A 20543-nucleotide genomic window follows, 5' to 3' on the forward strand; every position below is an offset into this window, starting at 1 on the left:
TTAACCTGAGTAATTTGCAAAGGGGGCTTGGCTGCATGACAACCGGGCCGCCTCCTTCCCTTCCCTTAACCTCGCCCCCCTCTCCCGCCAGCCCGCTCCCCCAAACCGCGACCTGCGGAACGTCGCTCGGGGACTGCCATTGACGGAGAGCGGGAGATCCCACCCCGAAGCCGCGCAGCTAACGCGGCTGGAGGCACGCCCAGAGCCGGGGGAGCCCAGCCCCTCGGGAGAGGGGATGCCGCGGCGGAGCTGAACCCCGAAGATGGTCTCGCGGCTGGGCGGGGCTGAGCGGAGAGCCGGGCTCGCTGGCGGTTTGCGACCGGATCCTCTTTGGGACCGTGAAACTTCGGCAGGTCGTTAGCGCGGGGGCGAGGAGGAGCGGGGGTTGCGCGCTCAGGATGTCTGGCTGGAACGGGGGTGAGTGGGCTGGGGGGCTTGTAGGGAGGGAGGGAGGGCCAGATCGGCGAGGACGGGGAAGGGCGATGGTCAGCTTGGGGCCGTTGATCAGAGACCCGCTCCACGCAACAGGGTGGACTGACCTTGCATTGCTGGGTTGTGTTGATTTTTCTAGGCAGCTATGCCAGAATCGTGGTTCTTGTCATGTTTACTGCCTCTGTCTGGTTATGACCAGGTAAGATCTAACAGCAGGGCTGGAAAAGGGAGGGGAGACGATTGGATCACAATGAGCAGATCCTGCGTTCTTTGTAGTGCACCAAAATGTATGCAGTTTAAAATGCTGGATGCTGGGGCCACGCTGATCCGGAGAGATTTAACCACCCATCTCCTCACCAGGGTTACTTGAAATAAATCCTAGTGGCTTCCGTGAGGCTTCCCCATGTCGGTGCGGTGACAACTGCAGCATTTATGAAAGAGTCATATCCCTAGAGAGTATTGATTCAGGTGGGAATCAACAATTGGTTTGTTTTTTCCTGCCTTGCACACTGCTGGGATATTATAATCACCAGTATATCAATAAACACCCTATGTGTGCTGAAGTTCAGGTTCAGTACAGTAATGTGGTTTTAGGGCATAACCATCCCCAAGAATACTAGGCAAAATAATTCATTAAATAAAAGTTCGGGAATTGCTACCTGTCAATAAGAGGCAAATGTACTCTACGGCTAGGCAAAATAAGGTTTTCTATGGTCTGTGAACACATCAGGCTGACCTTGTCTTGGCTCAGAAGCTAAGCCAGATCAGGCTAGATTAGTGCTTGGAAGGGAGACCTCCAAGGAATTTTAGACTGTAGGCTAGACTGAGAAGTTGAAGAACATCCCAAAAGATGGCAGTGCCAAACCATTTTGGTAATGGCGTCATGAAAGCTGCATAGATGTCTCCATGTTGTCACCAGGAATTGCCTCAAAAGAGACTTCTGTTGCTTGGAACATACAGCACAATACAAGGGCGGAACCAAGCTACAATTTAGTGGGTTTCTTTGAAGGCCAAATATTCGCAGTGGCTATTCACAGCACCCTGTACAGCCTAACAACAGAAACACAACAGAGAAATCAGTCAGTGTTGGATCTTACATCTCCTCCAGAGAAGCACTGCTGATTCTTGGGACCATTCCATTATTCCTTGCAATAGGTAGAGAATTGTTACTCATTTCTTGCTGGAAAGCAAAGCATCATTCCTACTTTAGCACCTGGGTTGTGGCAAACATTTCATTTCCCCAACACTCAAAGCACAGTTGTCTATTATTGGGAATATATGGTTTGCTCACCAGGGAATGTCTTGCTCACAACTGTGGTCAAGAATCGTAACTGCCTGATTTAGTGCAATTGCACTGTGTCCATGCTCAAGCTTTACAGTCTTGTGCATGTTTCCTCAGCAGTAATTCCCAATGTATTTAGTGGGGTTTGTGTCCAAATAACCATGCCTAGCCTTTGGGCCTTGAAGATGTGACTGTGCATTTCAGTAGCACAGCACAGGAACACATCCTGTATATTTACATTTAAATTTAAGGAGACTGTGATTTCTAGTCCTGCCTTACGTATGAAAGCCAGCTGGGTGACTTCGGGCCAGTCACTCTCTCTCAGCCCACCCACCTCACAGGGTTGTTGTGGTGGGGAAAATAGGAGGCAAGAGTATTAAGTATGATCATCACCTTGAGATAGACAGACAGGCAGGCAGATTAAAAACAAAAGCCAGGATAAAAATATAACAACAACAACAACAACAACAATAATAATAATCACCTTTTAAAAATTAATAGGACTAATCTGTTCACTATCCCATTCAATTCCATAAATTTATGAATCAGGGCTAGAATAAACCATAGAATAATCCATACAGCATATCTTCCTCATGTGCTTAAAGCATTTAACTGGTGAACAACTGAAATCTTTACAAAACCTGGCTAGGAAGCTGTATTACATGTTGTGATTACATGTCATGGGTTAATAGTAAGACCGAAGAACCGTAATCCATGACCTCATGGTTGAACTGCAATTTTCATCTGTTCACTGCTTCCATTTAAAAAAAAAAAGTGTGTGCATGTTTTGTCCTCTCAAAATGTTCATAGTTTTTTTTTTAAAATCATGCCATAATACACAAACGAACTGGAGCAAGAAGTACAATGGCTGCTTTTGACCTTCACAGTCACATAATTTCATTTCTAAACCACTCTTCCAAACTCAAATAACGATGAAACATGAGACGAGTCAGGATGAAATATTTCCGTATCTTTTAAATACTCCTTTTAGAAAAACCAGTTGCAGGATTAGTTTATTATAGGGGAGAGTCCATGACTAGATACACATTTTTGGTGAAGGAAATCTGATTGTTAAGTGGTAATCTGCGAGAGTTGACAGTGGAGCAGCAGCTTAAAATCTGAACAAGAGTAATAACCTCTGGACAAGAGTGATAAAGAGCTTCTAAAAGTTCTCTGACAAAGCTAGTGTTCTCTGTGTGTTTCTGTTACCAACACACACCACCCCTGACCTTGGGCCATGTGGAAAACAGCAGCGTCCACTCTAAGAAACATTCAGTACGGTATAGTTTCTTTAAACCTCTTATTCTAACATCTCAGGACAAATTTTAACACAGATGACCATAACCTGGCTGACCAAGGGACAGAGGGAACCCAGATCATTATTTTTATGCTTGCTTATGATTTTTCAGAGGCATGTGGAAACAGTATCTTGATTTTTGGACTGGATTATTCCAATTAAATAATCTTGAGAGAAAGGAGTATGGCTGGAAAGCAAAGTTCTGAACCAGCCAAGGCAGGCAACAGGTATGGGGGTTCTGATAAGGCCCATCGGCAGACTGGCTGTGAAAAATATACAGCAGATGGCACCTGGAAATCTGCCAAGCATATTCTGCCATCGCAGGATTGACAAATTGCTGAATCCCTCCGGGTCATATAAGCCTAGCCACAGTGGGTTTGAAGCTACAGTACTTGAAGGGCAGAAGGAAGAAAGTCAGAAAAACATGTCAACTACAGTGTTTAGATGAACATATATGCCAGACTGGTTAGAAGTATAGTTTCAAAACAAACAAACAAACAAAAAACACCAGATATATGGGTTGAATATAATACCAAAGTCATAAACAGTTGGTTGAAAGAGACAGTATGCGTCATGTTTGTTTGTTTGTTCATATATATATATATATATATATATATATATATATATGGTCTTATTTTGTACATTGAATTTTTTTATATCCAGCTCAGTACTGACATAATGTTATCATAACCCAGAAGCCTCACAGTTTCTTTTTTATGTCTCTACAGCTGTTCAAACTTCAGGAAACTCTGGAATTGTGCCTTACATGAATGCATCAGGTAGCATTTATTGTTTCAACATTTAGAGTTGCCTTGATAATTGCATTTAACTGTGAATCCTGGCTCATCAGCTAAAAACAAACACAAAATTCCTTTCAATTCTTAAAGAAAGAATTTTTAAGAAGAGGAGGAGGAGGAGGATTTTTTGATATGAATCGGCAGGATTCAGCCTAGTTTGGGATGAAATGAAAAATAAAGCAGGACTACAGGGAACAGCAGAAAGCAGGAATACAGAGCAAACCTAGAATCTTCTTGAGGAAGATCCAGTAGAGGGTTTAGATTGGCAAAATTATTACAGGAGTGAAATTGTTGTAGAGATGAAGGCAGCTCATAATAAGCTGCCACCAATAGATAAAATTTACTCTGAAGGCAGGTCCCAGCAAGTGCTTAAGTGCCAAATTCCATCACTAGGGCTGTCATAGATTAATCATAAGTTATGCCATACTTTCTGTATTAGCATTTATATGCAACTATGATATAGGAAAGTGAATAGGCAAGATAGAGCCTCAGTTGCCACACTAGGAACAGAATCCAATATATCTGGGAGGCGCCAGTTTGGCAAGGCTGCCTGGGGGAGGATAAAATTAATATGTCAGCTTCCTTCAGACATGATGGAGTGCAGGATTTGAAAATGTGGGTGGAAATTGTAGAGATGCTGCAACACAGAGAAAGGCAAAATGGTGCTTGGAAGCACTAATATGTCCTCAGACACTTTCCTTGGTGTGTACCAGACTTCCTGCCCCATCTGACTTGTTAAAAATTATTTCAATTTTTTTTAAAAAAGTGGAAGCTGGTATACTGAAAAATAAAGCACCAGTCTCTAGTTTCATATTTAATTACCAGAATGCCTTTGGGCCGCACAAAGAACTCACAAGGGACAAGAAGGCATCCTGGAGACATTGCTGGGTCTGATCCCAGCCACCATAGCAGCCATTTTGTGAACCCATCTATGTCACACTCACAAATCTAACCTGGACTGTGTCTCCAGTCCCCCCAAATGTTGCCTATCCCCACTATCTTTGCGTTCCAGAGGGGGCTACACTAGATGACATTTGAGATCCCTTCCTCAGGTCCAAAACTGTCTCTGTTCTCTTGGTTTTCTGTACAGGTGAAGTGCAAATCCTGAAGCAGCAGAATGTGAAGCCCAGAGATGAGCAGTAACTACTGCAACAACGTGTCAGTGAGCATGAGCGTCAACGAGGTGTCCAGTTTACCCTTGACTCTGGAGCAAAAAACCGGTTTTGCCTTTGTAGGGATCTTGTGTGTCTTTCTGGGACTTTTGATCATCCGATGCTTCAAAATCTTACTGGACCCCTATAGCAGTATGCCCTCTTCTACATGGGAGGATGAGGTTGAAGGGCTTGATAAAGGGACATTTGAATATGCTCTTGCATGAAGCAAAATCCTCAAAGAGTATCCTGCCTTAATCCTGACTTTTTTCCTGAAGGGGTGGAACTCGAAACAGGAGGCCTTTGTAATTGACACCCATGCTATGGTGGCAGCATTTTTTTGGTTAAATAAAGCTTTGTGGCAGACTCATGAAACAATTTACATCATTAGATGCATCTTTTGGTTGTGAGATGTTGTGGGAGCATTACATTGAGAAGATAAAAACAAAGAAGTGATGGAGAGAAATAGTTCACAAATTCACTATGAATAGAAAAACATAATGCTTTAATTCCAGCATGGAGCAGCTTCTTCAGCCATCAGGCACTTCCAAGCTTGGAGCTCACGGGACAGAACTCAGGTCTCACGACTGATTCTATTATGCCTTATTGGTTAAAATCAAGCTTCCCATTTAGTTGAAGAAAATGGCATGGAAGTTTCCTGCCATTTCTCTAGCCACCAGAAAGGTTTCTCTAACACCTCCAGCTTACTTATTTTTCTGGACAAGTGGGTGCATGTTCCCAATAGAGCACTGATTTCAGCCACCCACTGTTCTTTTGGGCCCAGAGATATTCTTGAAAATAAAAATGAAGCATCACATTACAGTTGTGTGGTGAGACTGTTAGCAAATGCAGCCCTGACTATCTGTGGAATGATAGTCAATTGGCCAGGGACCCTGGCGAGTTTACATATTTGAAACCATCCTCTATTTAAAGGACTGTCCAGCCCAAGGTCAGTTTCAATATAAATCCAAGAAAGCACACAAACCACCTGTTTTCAGTCTCCCTTACTATTGTGAGATTTATAGCAATTGCCATCACACCTATAGATTATTGCATGGGTATTTTGTGCAAATCCATGGAGCTTAGTAAAGATTTAGGCTCCTGATATGTGGTCAACTTTAGTCCTCCATTTCACTGACCCTTTATTAAGATTAGAAGCAATGCAAGTTCTCCAGCCTTTCAAGTGCATATGAAGTCATTTCAGTTCCCTTTTTCCACCTCTGGACAGAAAGACAATCACTATAGGGATCCAAGCAAGAAAAAGGATGTGGGAGATGGTAAGACAGAATAAGAAAACAAGAACCTTTCAGAAATATTTTCAAAAGGCCAGTCAAATCATCTGAAATCCATATTCCTCCCTTCCCTACCCCACTAGCCAGTACTTAATTTTTATAAATGCTACAAGAATTTATAATGCCAGTGCTGTGGTTCCTTAAGGTTAAACTAAAGAATAAGCAACCACTTGTCAACAAAGGGGAAAAAACACAGCAGCACTGAAAGGTCCAACAGTTAATTGCCAGGTTCTGCTTAGTTGAGAGGTATGGCTCCTCAAAACCTTGGATTCACCCTTTGGAAGCCCTCCAGAATTCGCTGTTGAACTCTTACCTGTAGGGCAACAGAAAGGGGGATTATACATGGCAAATTGTCATATTAACTGGAATTAATTTGGTTTAAGTTTAAGTTTAACTTGTTAGCCCTTCCCACTTCTTCCTGGCCTTACTTTGTGGAATACAACCCATCACCCAAATCAAAGGCCCATTGTAACCCTCAGCCTGAAAAAGATTGTATACTCTTTGCTTATACACACACAACAGGAGCACACAAATCCTTTCAAAGAAATCCTATGGAACACACAGAAGCATACAATATACAGTATATGTATCTCTTCTGGAATCATTAAGACAGGAACAATTTTTTCCAGGTTCAGGCTACTTTGGAAACGGCATCTGGCAGGCTCCACGTGTGCATGCACCGCCCTTCACTGTGTAACTAACCCTAGAAATTGATAGAACTAAATGGGAGACATCATTACTTGTAAAAAGAAACTAGATTTAATTTGTCACACTGAAATATTTATGGAAAGTTCTAAGCAGGCACAGAGAGACAGTAACACATTCTACTTCAAGGTCACCTCTTTGCTTATAGAGGAGGAGGAGCGGAAGAGTCAATATATGGCAGACCTTCTATTCCGTTTTAAGAATTGTTGGAACCAACGTTTCATTTTAACATTGTTACTTTCATTAAAGTGTGCTCTGAGAACCACTGAGATAACGCCAATCAGCCCAGGGAGATCATTCCTTCTGTCTGTTATTTAATATTGTGCCATTTGCTTTATAATCTAGACAGATGACAACTAAGGGGATTGTGATCCTGTCAGCTAAATGAAATGCCACTCAAATTGTACTGGAATTCAAAAGAAAAGCTAAGAAGAACATGTCATACCAAAAATAGGGTCAGATGCTGTCAGAAATATGGATCCAATGCAGCACAGTACAGTTAACAGCACACACAAAATGTGTATCTATTTTTGTGCCCATTCCTACAAATACTTACATTTCTGAATGGAATTTTTAGTAATAAATGCATTTTGCAAGCAACTTCCTTGAATATGGTTTGTCCATTATTTTACAAATGTTGTAAACCACCTAGAATTTAAGGAGGAGGAGACACGCTTTTTTGTAAATAATTGAATAAACACGATTTTGTGTGGATTTGCCATTACCATCAATCCTCTCTCCCACCTCCACAATTATAGGTCAGTTCACACATTATAATGCAAAACAACATTCTTTTACATCGAGTTGTCAGAGGACAATTAAGTAACATCAAATGTGACAATAACCTGTACGTGGAGCAAAAGGAAATCCTTCTTCACTACCTATTTTCCAGATCTAATACAAGAATAAGAAAGTTAGAAACCTTTGTGCACCTGCTAAGTAAAGCCACTGAACTAACTGTAGTTTACTTATGAGTAGACTTGCATAGACTTGCATTGTAATTCTCTTTCCAATCACTGACTCTAGATTTGACCGTATGTTTGCACAAATATAAAAAGAGCTTATAAATCTCCAACATTATCACGATGGCCACAGACTTGGGCTAATTCCGCTAACAACAAAAAATAAATTTGGTTCTGCTGCTTTTTAATTACTGTCATCTCCTTTTCAATGTTTTTAACATTTTATATTACATGATTTAAATGGTGTCTGGCAATTTGGAAGTATCCGCAAAACAAATTCATAGATTTACTGAGGAAAAAGTTTTTTGACTCACAACAACACATTGCTGAATTGAGCCTGGAGAATAATGTTGAACAAATGACCTTTTTCTGCTTCAAGGATAAAAATAAAAATCAAATGTATTGGCATGAATATTTAAGGACTTTTTCACCCTGCTGCATAAAAGTTATTTCAGTAGCACATGACTGCTTGGGAATATACTGTTGCTGGTTCGTCTGTCATTTATAAACTTAAAGCAGTAGAGGTTAAGATTTTGATGAGTACCTAAATTACTTTTACTAGATCCACTGACTTTCAATAAGAGACCAATGCCAGATTTGACTCCTACCATTCAAGTATTAATGAGCTCATTACAAGCTAATATTTAACAAACTGAAATGTTCCTCTGAACAGACCTTGCTAGGAATTACCAAGGGTTGTCTTCTGAATTCCAGGATTGGCTGATTTCCTTGGTGATTTATACAGAAGGAAGGAACTAGCCACTAGAATATGTCCACAGTGAAGGACACTTAAATTCCACTCCAGAATAAGAAGCAAGGTACTGTTTCATTTAACAGAGTACCAGTGGCAGCTAAAACTACCTTGGATACGGTAGCTTCCTTTATACTTAGTTTGAATATACTTCAAGACAAACAACTGAAGCAAACAGGCTCCTGAAAACACACTTTCTCCCAATAATTTGTTAAGAGGTAAGGTTTTTATGTATTCGTTTAATTTCCAGCTAGGATTACAAGTTGTTCCTAATCTATGTTTGAAAATCTGTTCCATATTTTGAAAACAGTTCATCCATAACAAATAAGCTTTTTATGGAGAGAGCCAGACAATGTTTTCTCTTTAAAAAAATCCCAGCAATTGAATAGTAAGTATAATTTATTTTATTTTTATTTTCTATCCCGCCTTTATTATTTTTATAGATAACTCAAGGCGGCGAACATACCTTAAACTCCTTCCTCCTCATATTTTCCCCACAACAACAACCCTGTGAGTTGGGCTGAGAGAGAGAGACTGGCCAAGGTCACCCAGCCGGCTTTCATGCCTAAGGCGGGACTAGAACTCACAGTCTCCTGGTTTCTAGCCCAGCACCTTAACCACTAGGCCAGACTGGCTGTCCAGTTTGAAGATCTTGAAGATCTGATGGAAGAGGTTTATTAACAAAACTAGGATGCTCATCGCTGAAGGACCATAGAAGAAGCTTCAAGTGTAATGACACATAAAGAAGAGGCAGTTCTGCCCCAATTCTCCTTTGAAAATTCTCTGTGGGCAGAGAGCTATGATGATGTTTAATGGTGTTTACTTCTTTACAGGATATTTTAACAACTGAAAAGTGGTTGTGTAATTAACTAGCCTAATTCATGAACATAACTTCAACAGTCTGGTCTAAATATGAAATGCAGTGGAGATACACATTTCAAATTATTTGGAAAAGTTTATTTAGTTCCCATCAAATGGAAGCCTTAACCTCAAGAGCAGGTTTTTTTCTTTTATACTTAGAGTCTGTTGCATAATCAGATTTCCGTAACAGTATTAATGCTTTTCAACTGAGGTATAGCAGTAAGCAACAGAAGTTCCTGAGATGAAAAGTAGGCCCCTTATCTTTTTCACAGTCCTTTTTATAAACCACAAGTGATTGATTTACATATTTTAAAATTCTGTTTTGCAAAAAGAAATTTGTACAAATTTATTCTGAAAGATAATGTACGTTATACTTGTTACACATTTGGATGTTAAGGCACAGGGAATATAGAAGTCAAGTATAACCTATACCAATCAAGAGGTTGAGAAAATGACTTCACTGAAACATATACTGTTGATAAAGCACAATTTGTATCACCCTTAAATTTGCACTTGAGGTTCAGACACAATATGGAAGTCAAATCTGGCTTATGAAAACATGAAATTTTTTTTGCAGATACTTCCAGTTTGACTACCCAATGTAATGTTAAATTCCTTCTTATGGATGGTTGGCCATTTAAGTTTGTTTAATAATAAAGTTTGTTTAAGAAATGAAAAATGGGATGACAGCAATAGAGCCAACATTGCCCCAACAATATGATGGAATAATTATAATTGCAAATATTTCCTATGTGGACTCTTGCATATTGCTATTCTTTTGAACTTGGCTGATCAATGGCAAGTTTGAAAAAAGGATGAAGTATAGCCAAATAGTTTAAATTTAACCCAGCCAGACACGTTTAACTTGTCAAGAATACTTTTCATTGGGGGAAAAAATCAAGATTATTACTTGTACTTGACTTTCAAGTAACTAATAGTTTGGATAGATGGATGGATGGACGGACAATCTTTCTATTTTATATTCAGTTAAAAAAATGAATTACTTTTTTCAAACTGTTTCCCAAAAGCCTTGGACTTCCTTCTGGATTCATTCATAACCATTTACTGCACTATTTAGAAACACCCAAATCACAAGAAGCTGGAAATCTCAGCTATTCTTCCATCCCTAACCAGTTTCACAACTACCAATTTTAATAAAAGCAGGCAGGAAATTTACATGGGCTGGATCCTTGGTAGGTACAGACCGCTCACAGTGAATGCACAGCATGGGTACATTTGATTGAAGAAATTAGCACAGTGTGAGAGGCTGGTGTGTACTAATCCCTTGTCACTAAACCAAGACAGAAAATAGAAGGAAGTAATTTAGACAAACAAGCACTGAAAAATTTATTAACTTCTTCCCAATTACCACTTCTCTTCTTCTCTGTTTTGAATCTACATCTACATTCCTTCTTACACTGCAAAATACCTTTTCTCCTCACACTATTTGTTCTAGTTAGTTTCCAAGGCAAAACAACAAATTCCTTAGGAGAAAAAGTAGGGGAAGGCAATATTTGGGTTGGAAATGAAGGCTTTAGGCTATGTCACTTTTTTCATTATGGTATTTTGGAAATTATTTTGGGATTTTAAGAAATAAACTGACCCCCCCCCCCAAATTAAAATTGCTCAAACATGAATGAACTAAACCCAGCACTAATAAATCTCTAAATTAATCTTGGGCAATAGTTCACCCTGTCTTCTCAATCCAAGTAACTATATTTAAATAAATGAGCTAAAGAAAATGTTTTGAAGATCATAGTACTCTTAAAATTATTTATTTATTTATTTATTTATTTATTTATTTATTTATTCTATCCCGCCTTTATTATTTTTTTATAAATAACTCAAGGCGGCGAACACACCTAACGTTGTTCCCCTCCTATTTCAATCTGCTAATCAACTAATTTTAAAGCACCAGAATGTTACCTGTTAGGGCATATCTATGTGTTGACTAATGGTGATCTGTAATGGGATCTAAACTTCCATTTCATGTACTTCAAGGGCCAACCATCTGCACTGTTTATTTCACCATGACTATAAAACAGGAACAAAATGTGAAAGAAGTACAAAATGAGTTCTTGGTTTTAAACAGTCAACAGCTGATATTTTTCATAGTCATTTAACCATTATTGTTATCCATTATAATTTAGCTTAATGTTTAGAGAGAAATTAGCTCTTTTTTAAAAAAATTTTTTCCTGTATTTGAAGGCAGAGTGCACAGCTTAAAGTACTTTCAGAATACAGCATAAGAACTGTAGAAGTGGTTGCTAAGTGAGATGCGAAGGATCATCTAGGCACCATAACCGTTGACTGCTGAAAATCTGAAAACACAGGATCAGCGATAGTGAATAAAGACCTTCTGCCCACAACTATGTCTATGAATAATTCTCCAAATGTATTTTTGGACCCAAATTTGAATAGATTTCAGGTTAATGTCATTAATGAAAACCATGAGAACACAATTCAGTCTCAGGGAGATCCTGATCCACAACATTATGAAGAGACTTCTTTTGCCAGAGATGCCACTAAGAGACTCCAGATCAGCTACAGGTCTGGAAACCAGGAAACTTATGACCATTTCTTTCAAAACGGGGACGCTGCTAAAACAGATGGAAACTTTCACCCCTATGACACCCACAGTAACACCTATTATCTAAAAACTTTTGGACATAATACCATGGATGCTGTGCCAAAACTTGACTATTACCAGAACACTGGAAGCACCAGAGGCGTCAAAATGAGCCGACCAAGTTTGATGGATATTCACGAGCATTTGTCAAAGGTATGTCAAAAGAAATTAAGGAGAACGTGATTTGATCTTCCCTAAACAGCCAGAAGAAAAAACACTCTTAGGTGGCCTAAAAGTGTGCAAAGGCCTAATGATTTCTTCTTCTGGGATGATTACAACCTGCACAAGTAAACTTATGGGCCATGAACCTTCTGAGAACGATTTTTCTCCAAACATTTGCTGCACCTGATGCCCCACCCTTGTGCTTATCCTCGTGATGTCTTAGTCAGTTATTGATAACACCCATAAATTCAGCCACAAACCAAAGAGCATTTAGATTTAGCTCGATGAAATCATGTTTACTCAGAAGTAACTCATTATTCAATGTTGCCAAATGGACGTGCATACAACTGAAACTTTATGTGTGCAGGAAGCTAGAGTTATATCAGTTTAGCAGGACATTAGTGAGAAGTTTTTAGAATGTGCCTGCTGACTATATACATTTTATATAATATATATAGATGAGATAGATAGATGAGATAGATAGATAGATAGATAGATAGATAGATAGATAGATAGATAGATAGATAGATAGATAGATAGATATTGGGTAGATATATAGATGATATAGATATATAGATATATAGATATATAGATATAGATATAGATATAGATATAGATATAGATATAGATATAGATATAGTTATAAAAAGGGACGCGGTGGTGCTGCGGGTTAAACCACTGAGCTGTTGAGCTTGCCAATTGGAAGGTCAGTGGTTCGAATCCGCATGACGGGGTGAGCTCCCATTGCTAGTCCCAGCTCCTGACAACCTAGCAGTTCGAAAACTTGCAAATGTGAGTAGATTAATAGGTACCGCTTCGGCAGGCAGGTAACGGTGTTCCGTTTAGTCATGCCGGCCACATGACCATGGAAGTGTCTACGGACAAATGCCGGCTCTTCGGCTTCGAAACGGAGATGAGCACCGCTCCCTGGAGTCAGAAATGACTGGACTTAATGTCAAGGGAAACCTTTACCTTTACTAAATATAGATATAGATATAGATATACAGTAAATATAGATATATAGAATATACAGTAAATATAGATATATAGAAATAATAAGGCTTTTCTGCCATTGCACCCACCCTCTGGAACATCATCCCTCCTGAGGTGAGGTTAGTCCCAACCCTTATGGCCTTCTATAAAGCTCTCAAAACATAGCTGTTTTCAGCAAGTCTCGGCATCTCCTGGCAATAGGGAGCCTGCATGCTGGTTATAGTCGATGCAAATATCTTCCCTCTCATGGTCTTGTTTTATCAACGTTTACTGTTTTAAGGGGTTTACAAACTGTTTTAATTCCTGGTTTATTGTACACCACCCAGAGTCACTTTGGGTAAGATGGGCAGCCATATACAAGTAGTCCTTGACTTATGACCATTTGTTCAGCGACCATTCAAAGTTACAATGGCGCTGAAAAAAAATGACTTACAAATTTTGATCATGTGACTGCAAAATGACTTTGGGCACTTGGCAACCAGCATGTAATTACAATGGTTGCAGTGTCCTGGGGTCACGTGATCACCATTTGCGACCTTGCCAGCTGGCTTCCAACAAGCAAATTCAGTGGGAACCACATGATTCACTTAATGACTGCATGATTCACTTAACAACTACCACAGAAAATGTCATAAAATCGGGTGCAGTCACATGATGCCTCAGTTAACGACTGCACCACTTAACGGCAATTTTTCCAGTCCCTATTTTGGTCATAAGTTGAGGACTACTATAAGTTTGACAAATAAATAATTACATCGTGCATATGAAAAAATGTATCCATGGGGATGTCTGCAAGAAAATATCAAAGAAATCAGGATGGTGACTGCATGAGCATGACATGTAAAAAGGTGGTGGGGCTTTGATCGCACGATTGTAGCTGCCATCGTGACGTTTTTACACTTTTCCTGTGGATGCCCCTGAATAAAAGCCTTTTATAATAATGTAGTATGAAAAACCCTAACAACATTTGCTAGGATGCATTCTGCATTTTATTTCTACAACTTGTTTAAATTACACAATACCCTTTTTATTTTCCCTTTATTTTGCTTGTACTAATTATAGGAAGGGGCAAAGAGATGTACGCAATGCAATCTGTTTGACATATGGACTGACACCGCCCATCTCTTTAAACCTGATGTACTTAAAAGTAGTTTTTTAAAGAAATGAACAGAAATAATTTGCGATTGATAAATTCTGCGGGTTGCTCTGCTCCTATGGAATCCCCACCTATACACAACCCTGTTCCTTTGTTATGAAATGCAGTAATGCAAGCTATTTTGTTTTAAAATGTCTGATTAGAATATCACAGTGACTTCTGGTTCAATCGACAAATTCACTAAAGCAGATGGCAACGCAGAAGAAGCTGAATTCCGCAAGGAAGAAGGAACGAAAGGATTCGTGAAATTTGGATGGGTGAAGGGTGTGCTGGTAAGCAGCATTTATCTCGTGACTGCACAAGTCCACAACATCTGCTTTAAAAATTTTAAAAGTTGGGAGCATAACTCGAGTAATTTCATATTGCAGAAAAGCAGGTAGATACTTCTGTTGGGATTTCTTGTTATAAGATTTGCATGGTTTCATCCCATGCAATGAATATGAATGAGGCTGATTTGAAGTAATCCTTTCCTATGACTGAGTTCTTATCATCTCAGTTCCTATTCTTATTCTTTAAAAACACTCAAACATCAACATTTTAATTTTTAAATCAAAATTCCTACTTTAACCAGGTAATTACAGTCCTATCAGAGCAACTCTTTTTTTTAGATACTATTTTATATAGTTTGGGTTCCTTTTATTTCAGGCTATTATGGCCTTTTAAGTTTTCAATATATTTTTAACACATTTGCTCTTTTTTCACAGGACTATTTTTACTCATTTTAAACCTGTTGCATTCTGCAGTTATATGTTGATACACTCATTTTTGTTTCATATTTAGGTGAGGTGCATGTTGAACATCTGGGGTGTCATGCTATTTATTCGTCTTTCCTGGATTATTGGTCAAGCTGGAATTGGTATGTCTTTTAAAAAGTACGGTATAAGTTTTTATTATAGCCAAGAGAAACATCAGTTACTTTAAACTGAAGTGTGAATTGGCATCCTGAATATTTCCATGGTTCCTAGACATTTCATTTATTAGATATACTGTATATGAAAGCATTCTTGGAATTTTCTAGGGCTTCATCCAATGATCCAATGATCCAATGATCGTCGGATCCAATGACCTCCTCTAGGATAACATTGTACACCACAGTTGTTATCTAATTTCCCCCCTCCAAGGCTGCAGCACTCCACAATAGAGAGGTCAGTTTGTTATGTGGAGTTACAACTTTGCATTACCAAAATCTTGCATATTTGTCAATCAATCAATCAATCAATTTTATTTTGGTCATAGACCAGCATACAACAGTAACATAACAATTAAGCTAAAATAGAAATACAAATAAAAAAGTCATACTGATAGCATAAAAAATAAGGTAAAGATGAAATGATTAAGGTAAAATTACAGAGTGCAGGTATTAAAAAGCAAAAGAATCCTATTGAATTACAATTAATTTTACCATGAATAATCTAAGTACTATAAATAACTAGGACAGATAACTATAAAAGGACATAAGTAATGCTAGAATTTGTAAAACATTATAAGAATGTAAAGCTACGCTAGCTTATATTAGCATATATATACATACATAGGAATGTATGTATGTTTCATTGAACCTAGTTTCAAAAGGATTTAAGTATCCCTAACTGAAGTGGAGAATAGCTACTATATACTATAATGTATCCCCTATACATTTATTTTTGCATATTGATTTATATGTAAGGGATCCATTATAGGGAGAGATAGAAAAAGCCTCTTTGAATTTATTCCGTATTCCAAAAAGCAAATTGGTTAATACTAGAAAAATAAACCCTGCTTTCTCATCTGACCATATGCAGATGAGATGGTAAGCTTAATTTATGGTTAGTCTTGAATGTGTCTGATTGTACCACCCTCCCTGCTTGCATCTTCAATGGCCAACAGTACCTTCTTTAAGGCTTCTCATGCCATCTGTCCCACTGCTGACCATTAGAAGAACTCCAAACTATTCATGGGTTATTTTATATTTCTTTCTCTGGTTATAGAAGGCAGATGTTGCAGACACATGACACACTAAGCCTTAAACAAGCCAGTGGTGGCCACTGGAGAATCCTAGAAAATATATTGTATTAAATCAATTTCTTTATTCTCTTTAATAATGTCATTCCACATTATTGCATTTATGTTAAAAAGAAAACCAACAAACCATCTTAAATATCATTTCCTTTCTAAGGATGGCATTTATATCCAAGTCTCCAAGGCATGTATACCAGTATAACTATAAATGTTTGTTCCCCTTGTTCTAAACCCTTGATTAGAACCCTTGGTTGAGACAGCTAAATTATGTTTCAAGGGAAGTAATCTCTCCTAAGTCATTTAAACAATAGATAACTGAAGAGCAAACTACTGTAGACTTATTTTCTAAACTTTTGATCTGAAAATAGTAATTGACTCAGACCAGAGACAAGTTACCCTTTTCTTTACATAATTATCCCAATGACTGTTGCTATTCACCTTTCCTTCCTACGTGTCATAGTCAAGAATAACAGCTGCCATGAGGATCAAGGTTACTATATTGTCCAGTTTATGGTATGCCAAGTTCTACAAAAGAATTTGTAAAATATTAGCAAAAAGTATGTAATCGAAATATGTATATAATTATTTTTAATGGACTGGGCAGAAAATCTAGGGTTGCAGAATTGTATGTCTGTATGTTTAAGTGACAATTCCTGTAATTTAAAGGATGTTTCCACTAGCCTTCTATCATAAAAAATGTATGAGGAACTCTGTGCATGCTGGCCTGTTTTCTGTCATTAATACTTTCTGGTTTTCAAAGTTAAAAGAAGAATCTTGTCAGTGATCCATACTCTTCCAGACTTAAAAACAAAAATGGTCAGCTCAAAAGCACAGAAAGTACATTCAAAGTATCCAATTGAGATGGGTTTGTACTATAAAAACTAGCCTAAATGAGATAGGTTTTCTCCTAAAATGAAAAGAATTTCATCAAAACACCATCTAATTTCTCTTGCATACAGAATTTTCTTAATTGTACAGGGATTTTCTAGATTTTTCTTAGAATTCCTTGGAAATTTTCTGTGTCACTAGTCATGGAAACTTTAAAGGATCATCCACTTTAGAGAACAAGGAACAGGCAGGACATGCTGAAATAAGCAGATGAGAGGTGGGAAGTTTTGCCCATCAACACAACCTTATATGTTTGCATTTGGCAATGTGCCTGACAATAGGGTGCTTATGGATTTTATGATGCGTACCAAATGAGGCCTTGCTGCTGGAAATCCATATAAGTATGTGCCTTGCCATGCAATTCTGCATCTTAACATTGCCAAGACTTTGCTCTGGGGTGTCATGCAAAATTAGGTTTTGGGTTTGGTTTTGTTTTTTTTAATGGAAGTTTAGTAACTTATTACCATCATCAAGGAGCATTACTTTGTTCTAAGGTATGAAAATACCTAGGGGCAAGAGGCATTCATTTAAATGTTATTTAATGACCTTGCAACTGGATTTTTAATCTAAACTTTAATCAGAGCTCAGCATTAGTCTATAAAAAGAGCAGTTACAATGGCTCAATTTCTCACTTTTCATTGTAAAATTATGATTCACCAGTCATCAAATTTCAAAATACAGTCTTGCCTTCATTTTCCCTCTGGGGGGGACGTGGGGCAGGGAAAAGGAGGCAAAATAGTTTTTTGCTGTCTCTCCTTCAGTCCATATAAATATATTAGGATGCGTGTAACTTCTGAGTATGTTTTACTGAAGTGCATGGTTATTTCCCTAAATGTGTTTGTTGATTTAATTTGGTCTTTATATGATTGCCTTATTCATATATTATACACATACATGGATATTCATGAACGTTTGGAGGTGAAACTAACATTCCTGTTTGATTCACGGGAAGGCACAATATTTTTCCCCACGACATACAAAGAGTATTGTCCAAATAAATTCATTTAGTGTTATAGATGGTTGTGCTTCTTTTAAATTATCTGCCCTGTTTGGGAAAACAGTATTTCACTATGGAAAAATTACTGTTACTTCAAGGATATTTAGGATTCTTGGAAGTTTGGCAATTTGTCCTAACATATTGCTAAGTAACTTCAGCAAGAAATAAGTCCACTGAAAACTTGAATGATCAGGGTTCAGGGATGGAGAATCTATGGCCCTCCAGACATTGCTCCAGTTATTTTTATCTGTAACCATTGGCCATCCTGGTCAGAACTGATGGAAAGAGAGAAATAAATGAGTGAACTCACGGGGTTACCTTGATGAATATATAGTACATACATAAATAACTTGGCTTACACAGATGCGCATTTCTATTACAATTTAGTAATTTAATCACAGCGTCCCAGTGCTCTACAGAGCATCAAGGGCCTTAATCCCCATCCCAGTAGCTTATTTAACATTTTTATTACATAGATAAAACAAGACAAGAAAGGATTTCTACAGCTGCAGGGATGAAGATGTTTGTCAGTGAAAAGTGGATTCCTTCTAATTTAAACTGCTACCTGAGAGAACAGTTTTGAAAAGTTGCAGACCGTCAATTACATTTTTCATCTTTTCATTGCTGACAGGTCTTGGAGTTATCATAATCCTACTTGCTACCATGGTTACTTCCATTACTGGCTTATCAACTTCTGCAATAGCAACTAATGGTTTTGTCCGCGGAGGTAAAAAAGCTTTAGGGTGTTTCCCTTTTCCACAGTGCTTGCTATCTACAGAATTAGTTCCCCATTTACTGTCTTGTAAGTCAAAGATTCTTCACTATAATAAGCAGCCTAGGTCACGGCAATCCCAAGAAGCAGAAGGTGAGTCATACCCTTGGCACAATTAACATTCTATAATTAATTGATTCACAAACATAAATCCCAGTTCAGTTCATGAAGGTCTACGACTGATGGAAGAATGGAATCCATTTTTTCCCCCAGATTTACTTTTCTGTCTATCTTTCTTTAAAAAAAATAATCAGACTCAAAACATTGCAGGTTGTGTTTCCTTGAATGGACCGGACATGATGAATGCTATTCCTTTCCCACTAACACTTAATAAAGATCACTAAAATGTATTAATCCATTCTTTTACTTTCTTAACATTTATTTATACACAATCCCCAAGAACACAAGCAATCAGCTCTGGAAGCAGCATCCACAATACTTTACAGGTATTTCTTTAACTGTGATGAATAACGAGTGTGTGTCAGCTATTGTCGGTTCCAGTCAACCCCTTTCCATGAGTGATGACTTCTTATCAGAAGATACCAGCTTCCTGTTAAAGGATTTTAAAGCAAATGATATGACCAAGGTACTTGGATCAAAGATCTTTTTTGGGACTTTTTCAGGTCTTGGAGTCGTAGTTATTTGCCTGAGTGTGGTAGTTACCACTTTAACAGGTATTTCCATGTCTGCCATATGTACAAATGGAGTGGTAAGAGGAGGTAAGTCAATTTCCTTTTCCACAATAGAAAATGTGGTTCCTTCCAGACAAACTACTGTAAATGAGTACAGAACTAAAATGTAATAGGAAGTGATCTGAGTCATAAAGAGTCAATTCTGATATAAGAAGGAGCTTGGCAAATTGGAAGGCAGGATCACCCAGGTAAAAGAAAAATAATAGTCAATACTTTCCAAATGTTTAGATGAGCTGAATCTGTAAGGGTTTTTTCACAGCTATTTAAAGTAATTCTGAAATTACTTTCCATTACAGAAAAGCAGGCTTAGATGAAATAGCTGAATAATATTCTTGATTCTACAAGAGTTTAGAAATAAAATAAATTCAGAGACATTCCTGTTTGTACAGGAAGAGGCTTAAGTTACTTTCCTATCTGCTGCCCTCCTATAATTCTCATTATTTCCAACCAGCATGAATTAGAGGGCACCAGCTTAAAGGAGATACTCGAGCATTTAAATCATCAATGGCTACTATTTCTTTAGATGTTTTTCAACAATGTACTTCATGAAATCCAAAAGATCTAACATGGCATGTTTCAAATTGGAATGCAAAGATTTACACTAGCAGATTGTTCCACTGCAGACTCAGAGAGAATTGGTTTTTACATCATCTCTTTGTGCTTCCATAACCATGGGTTGTAATTCTATTGAATATAAAGAGATTATTGTGAACAATTTATGTACAG

General features: G+C 38.0%; 2 protein-coding genes across 3 annotated transcripts in view; both read left to right on the top strand.

The window, feature by feature from the left end:
* Nucleotides 1-569: 569 nt before the first annotated feature.
* CTXN2 (cortexin 2) lies at nucleotides 570-5279 on the top strand. 2 transcript variants are annotated; one of them, XM_063314083.1, is made up of 3 exons: nucleotides 570-631; nucleotides 3740-3790; nucleotides 4899-5279. In XM_063314083.1, exon 3 carries the CDS (start codon nucleotides 4941-4943, stop codon nucleotides 5184-5186), a length of 246 nt encoding a protein of 81 aa, XP_063170153.1. In that variant the 5' UTR covers nucleotides 570-631; nucleotides 3740-3790; nucleotides 4899-4940; the 3' UTR covers nucleotides 5187-5279. The 2 variants fall into 2 exon arrangements, with proteins under 2 accessions (XP_063170153.1, XP_063170154.1); XM_063314084.1 differs by lacking the exon at nucleotides 570-631 and adding an exon at nucleotides 2909-3238.
* Nucleotides 5280-11901: 6622 nt separating this feature from the next.
* SLC12A1 (solute carrier family 12 member 1) overlaps nucleotides 11902-20543 on the top strand; it is a 41856-nt gene continuing 33214 nt past the window's right edge. The window contains exons 1-4 of the mRNA XM_063313839.1: nucleotides 11902-12312; nucleotides 14614-14742; nucleotides 15251-15326; nucleotides 18985-19080. Of these exons, the coding sequence (XP_063169909.1) occupies nucleotides 11902-12312; nucleotides 14614-14742; nucleotides 15251-15326; nucleotides 18985-19080 (712 nt within the window). The remainder of the gene's footprint in view (nucleotides 12313-14613; nucleotides 14743-15250; nucleotides 15327-18984; nucleotides 19081-20543) is intronic.

This window comes from Candoia aspera, chromosome 13 (assembly GCF_035149785.1).
Source record: "Candoia aspera isolate rCanAsp1 chromosome 13, rCanAsp1.hap2, whole genome shotgun sequence".
In the NCBI taxonomy this organism is placed as follows: domain Eukaryota; kingdom Metazoa; phylum Chordata; class Lepidosauria; order Squamata; family Boidae; genus Candoia; species Candoia aspera.

Bases quoted from the DNA above. Each gene is read 5' to 3' on its own strand.
- CTXN2 (XM_063314083.1), top strand. From the start codon at position 4,941: ATGAGCAGTAACTACTGCAACAACGTGTCAGTGAGCATGAGCGTCAAC.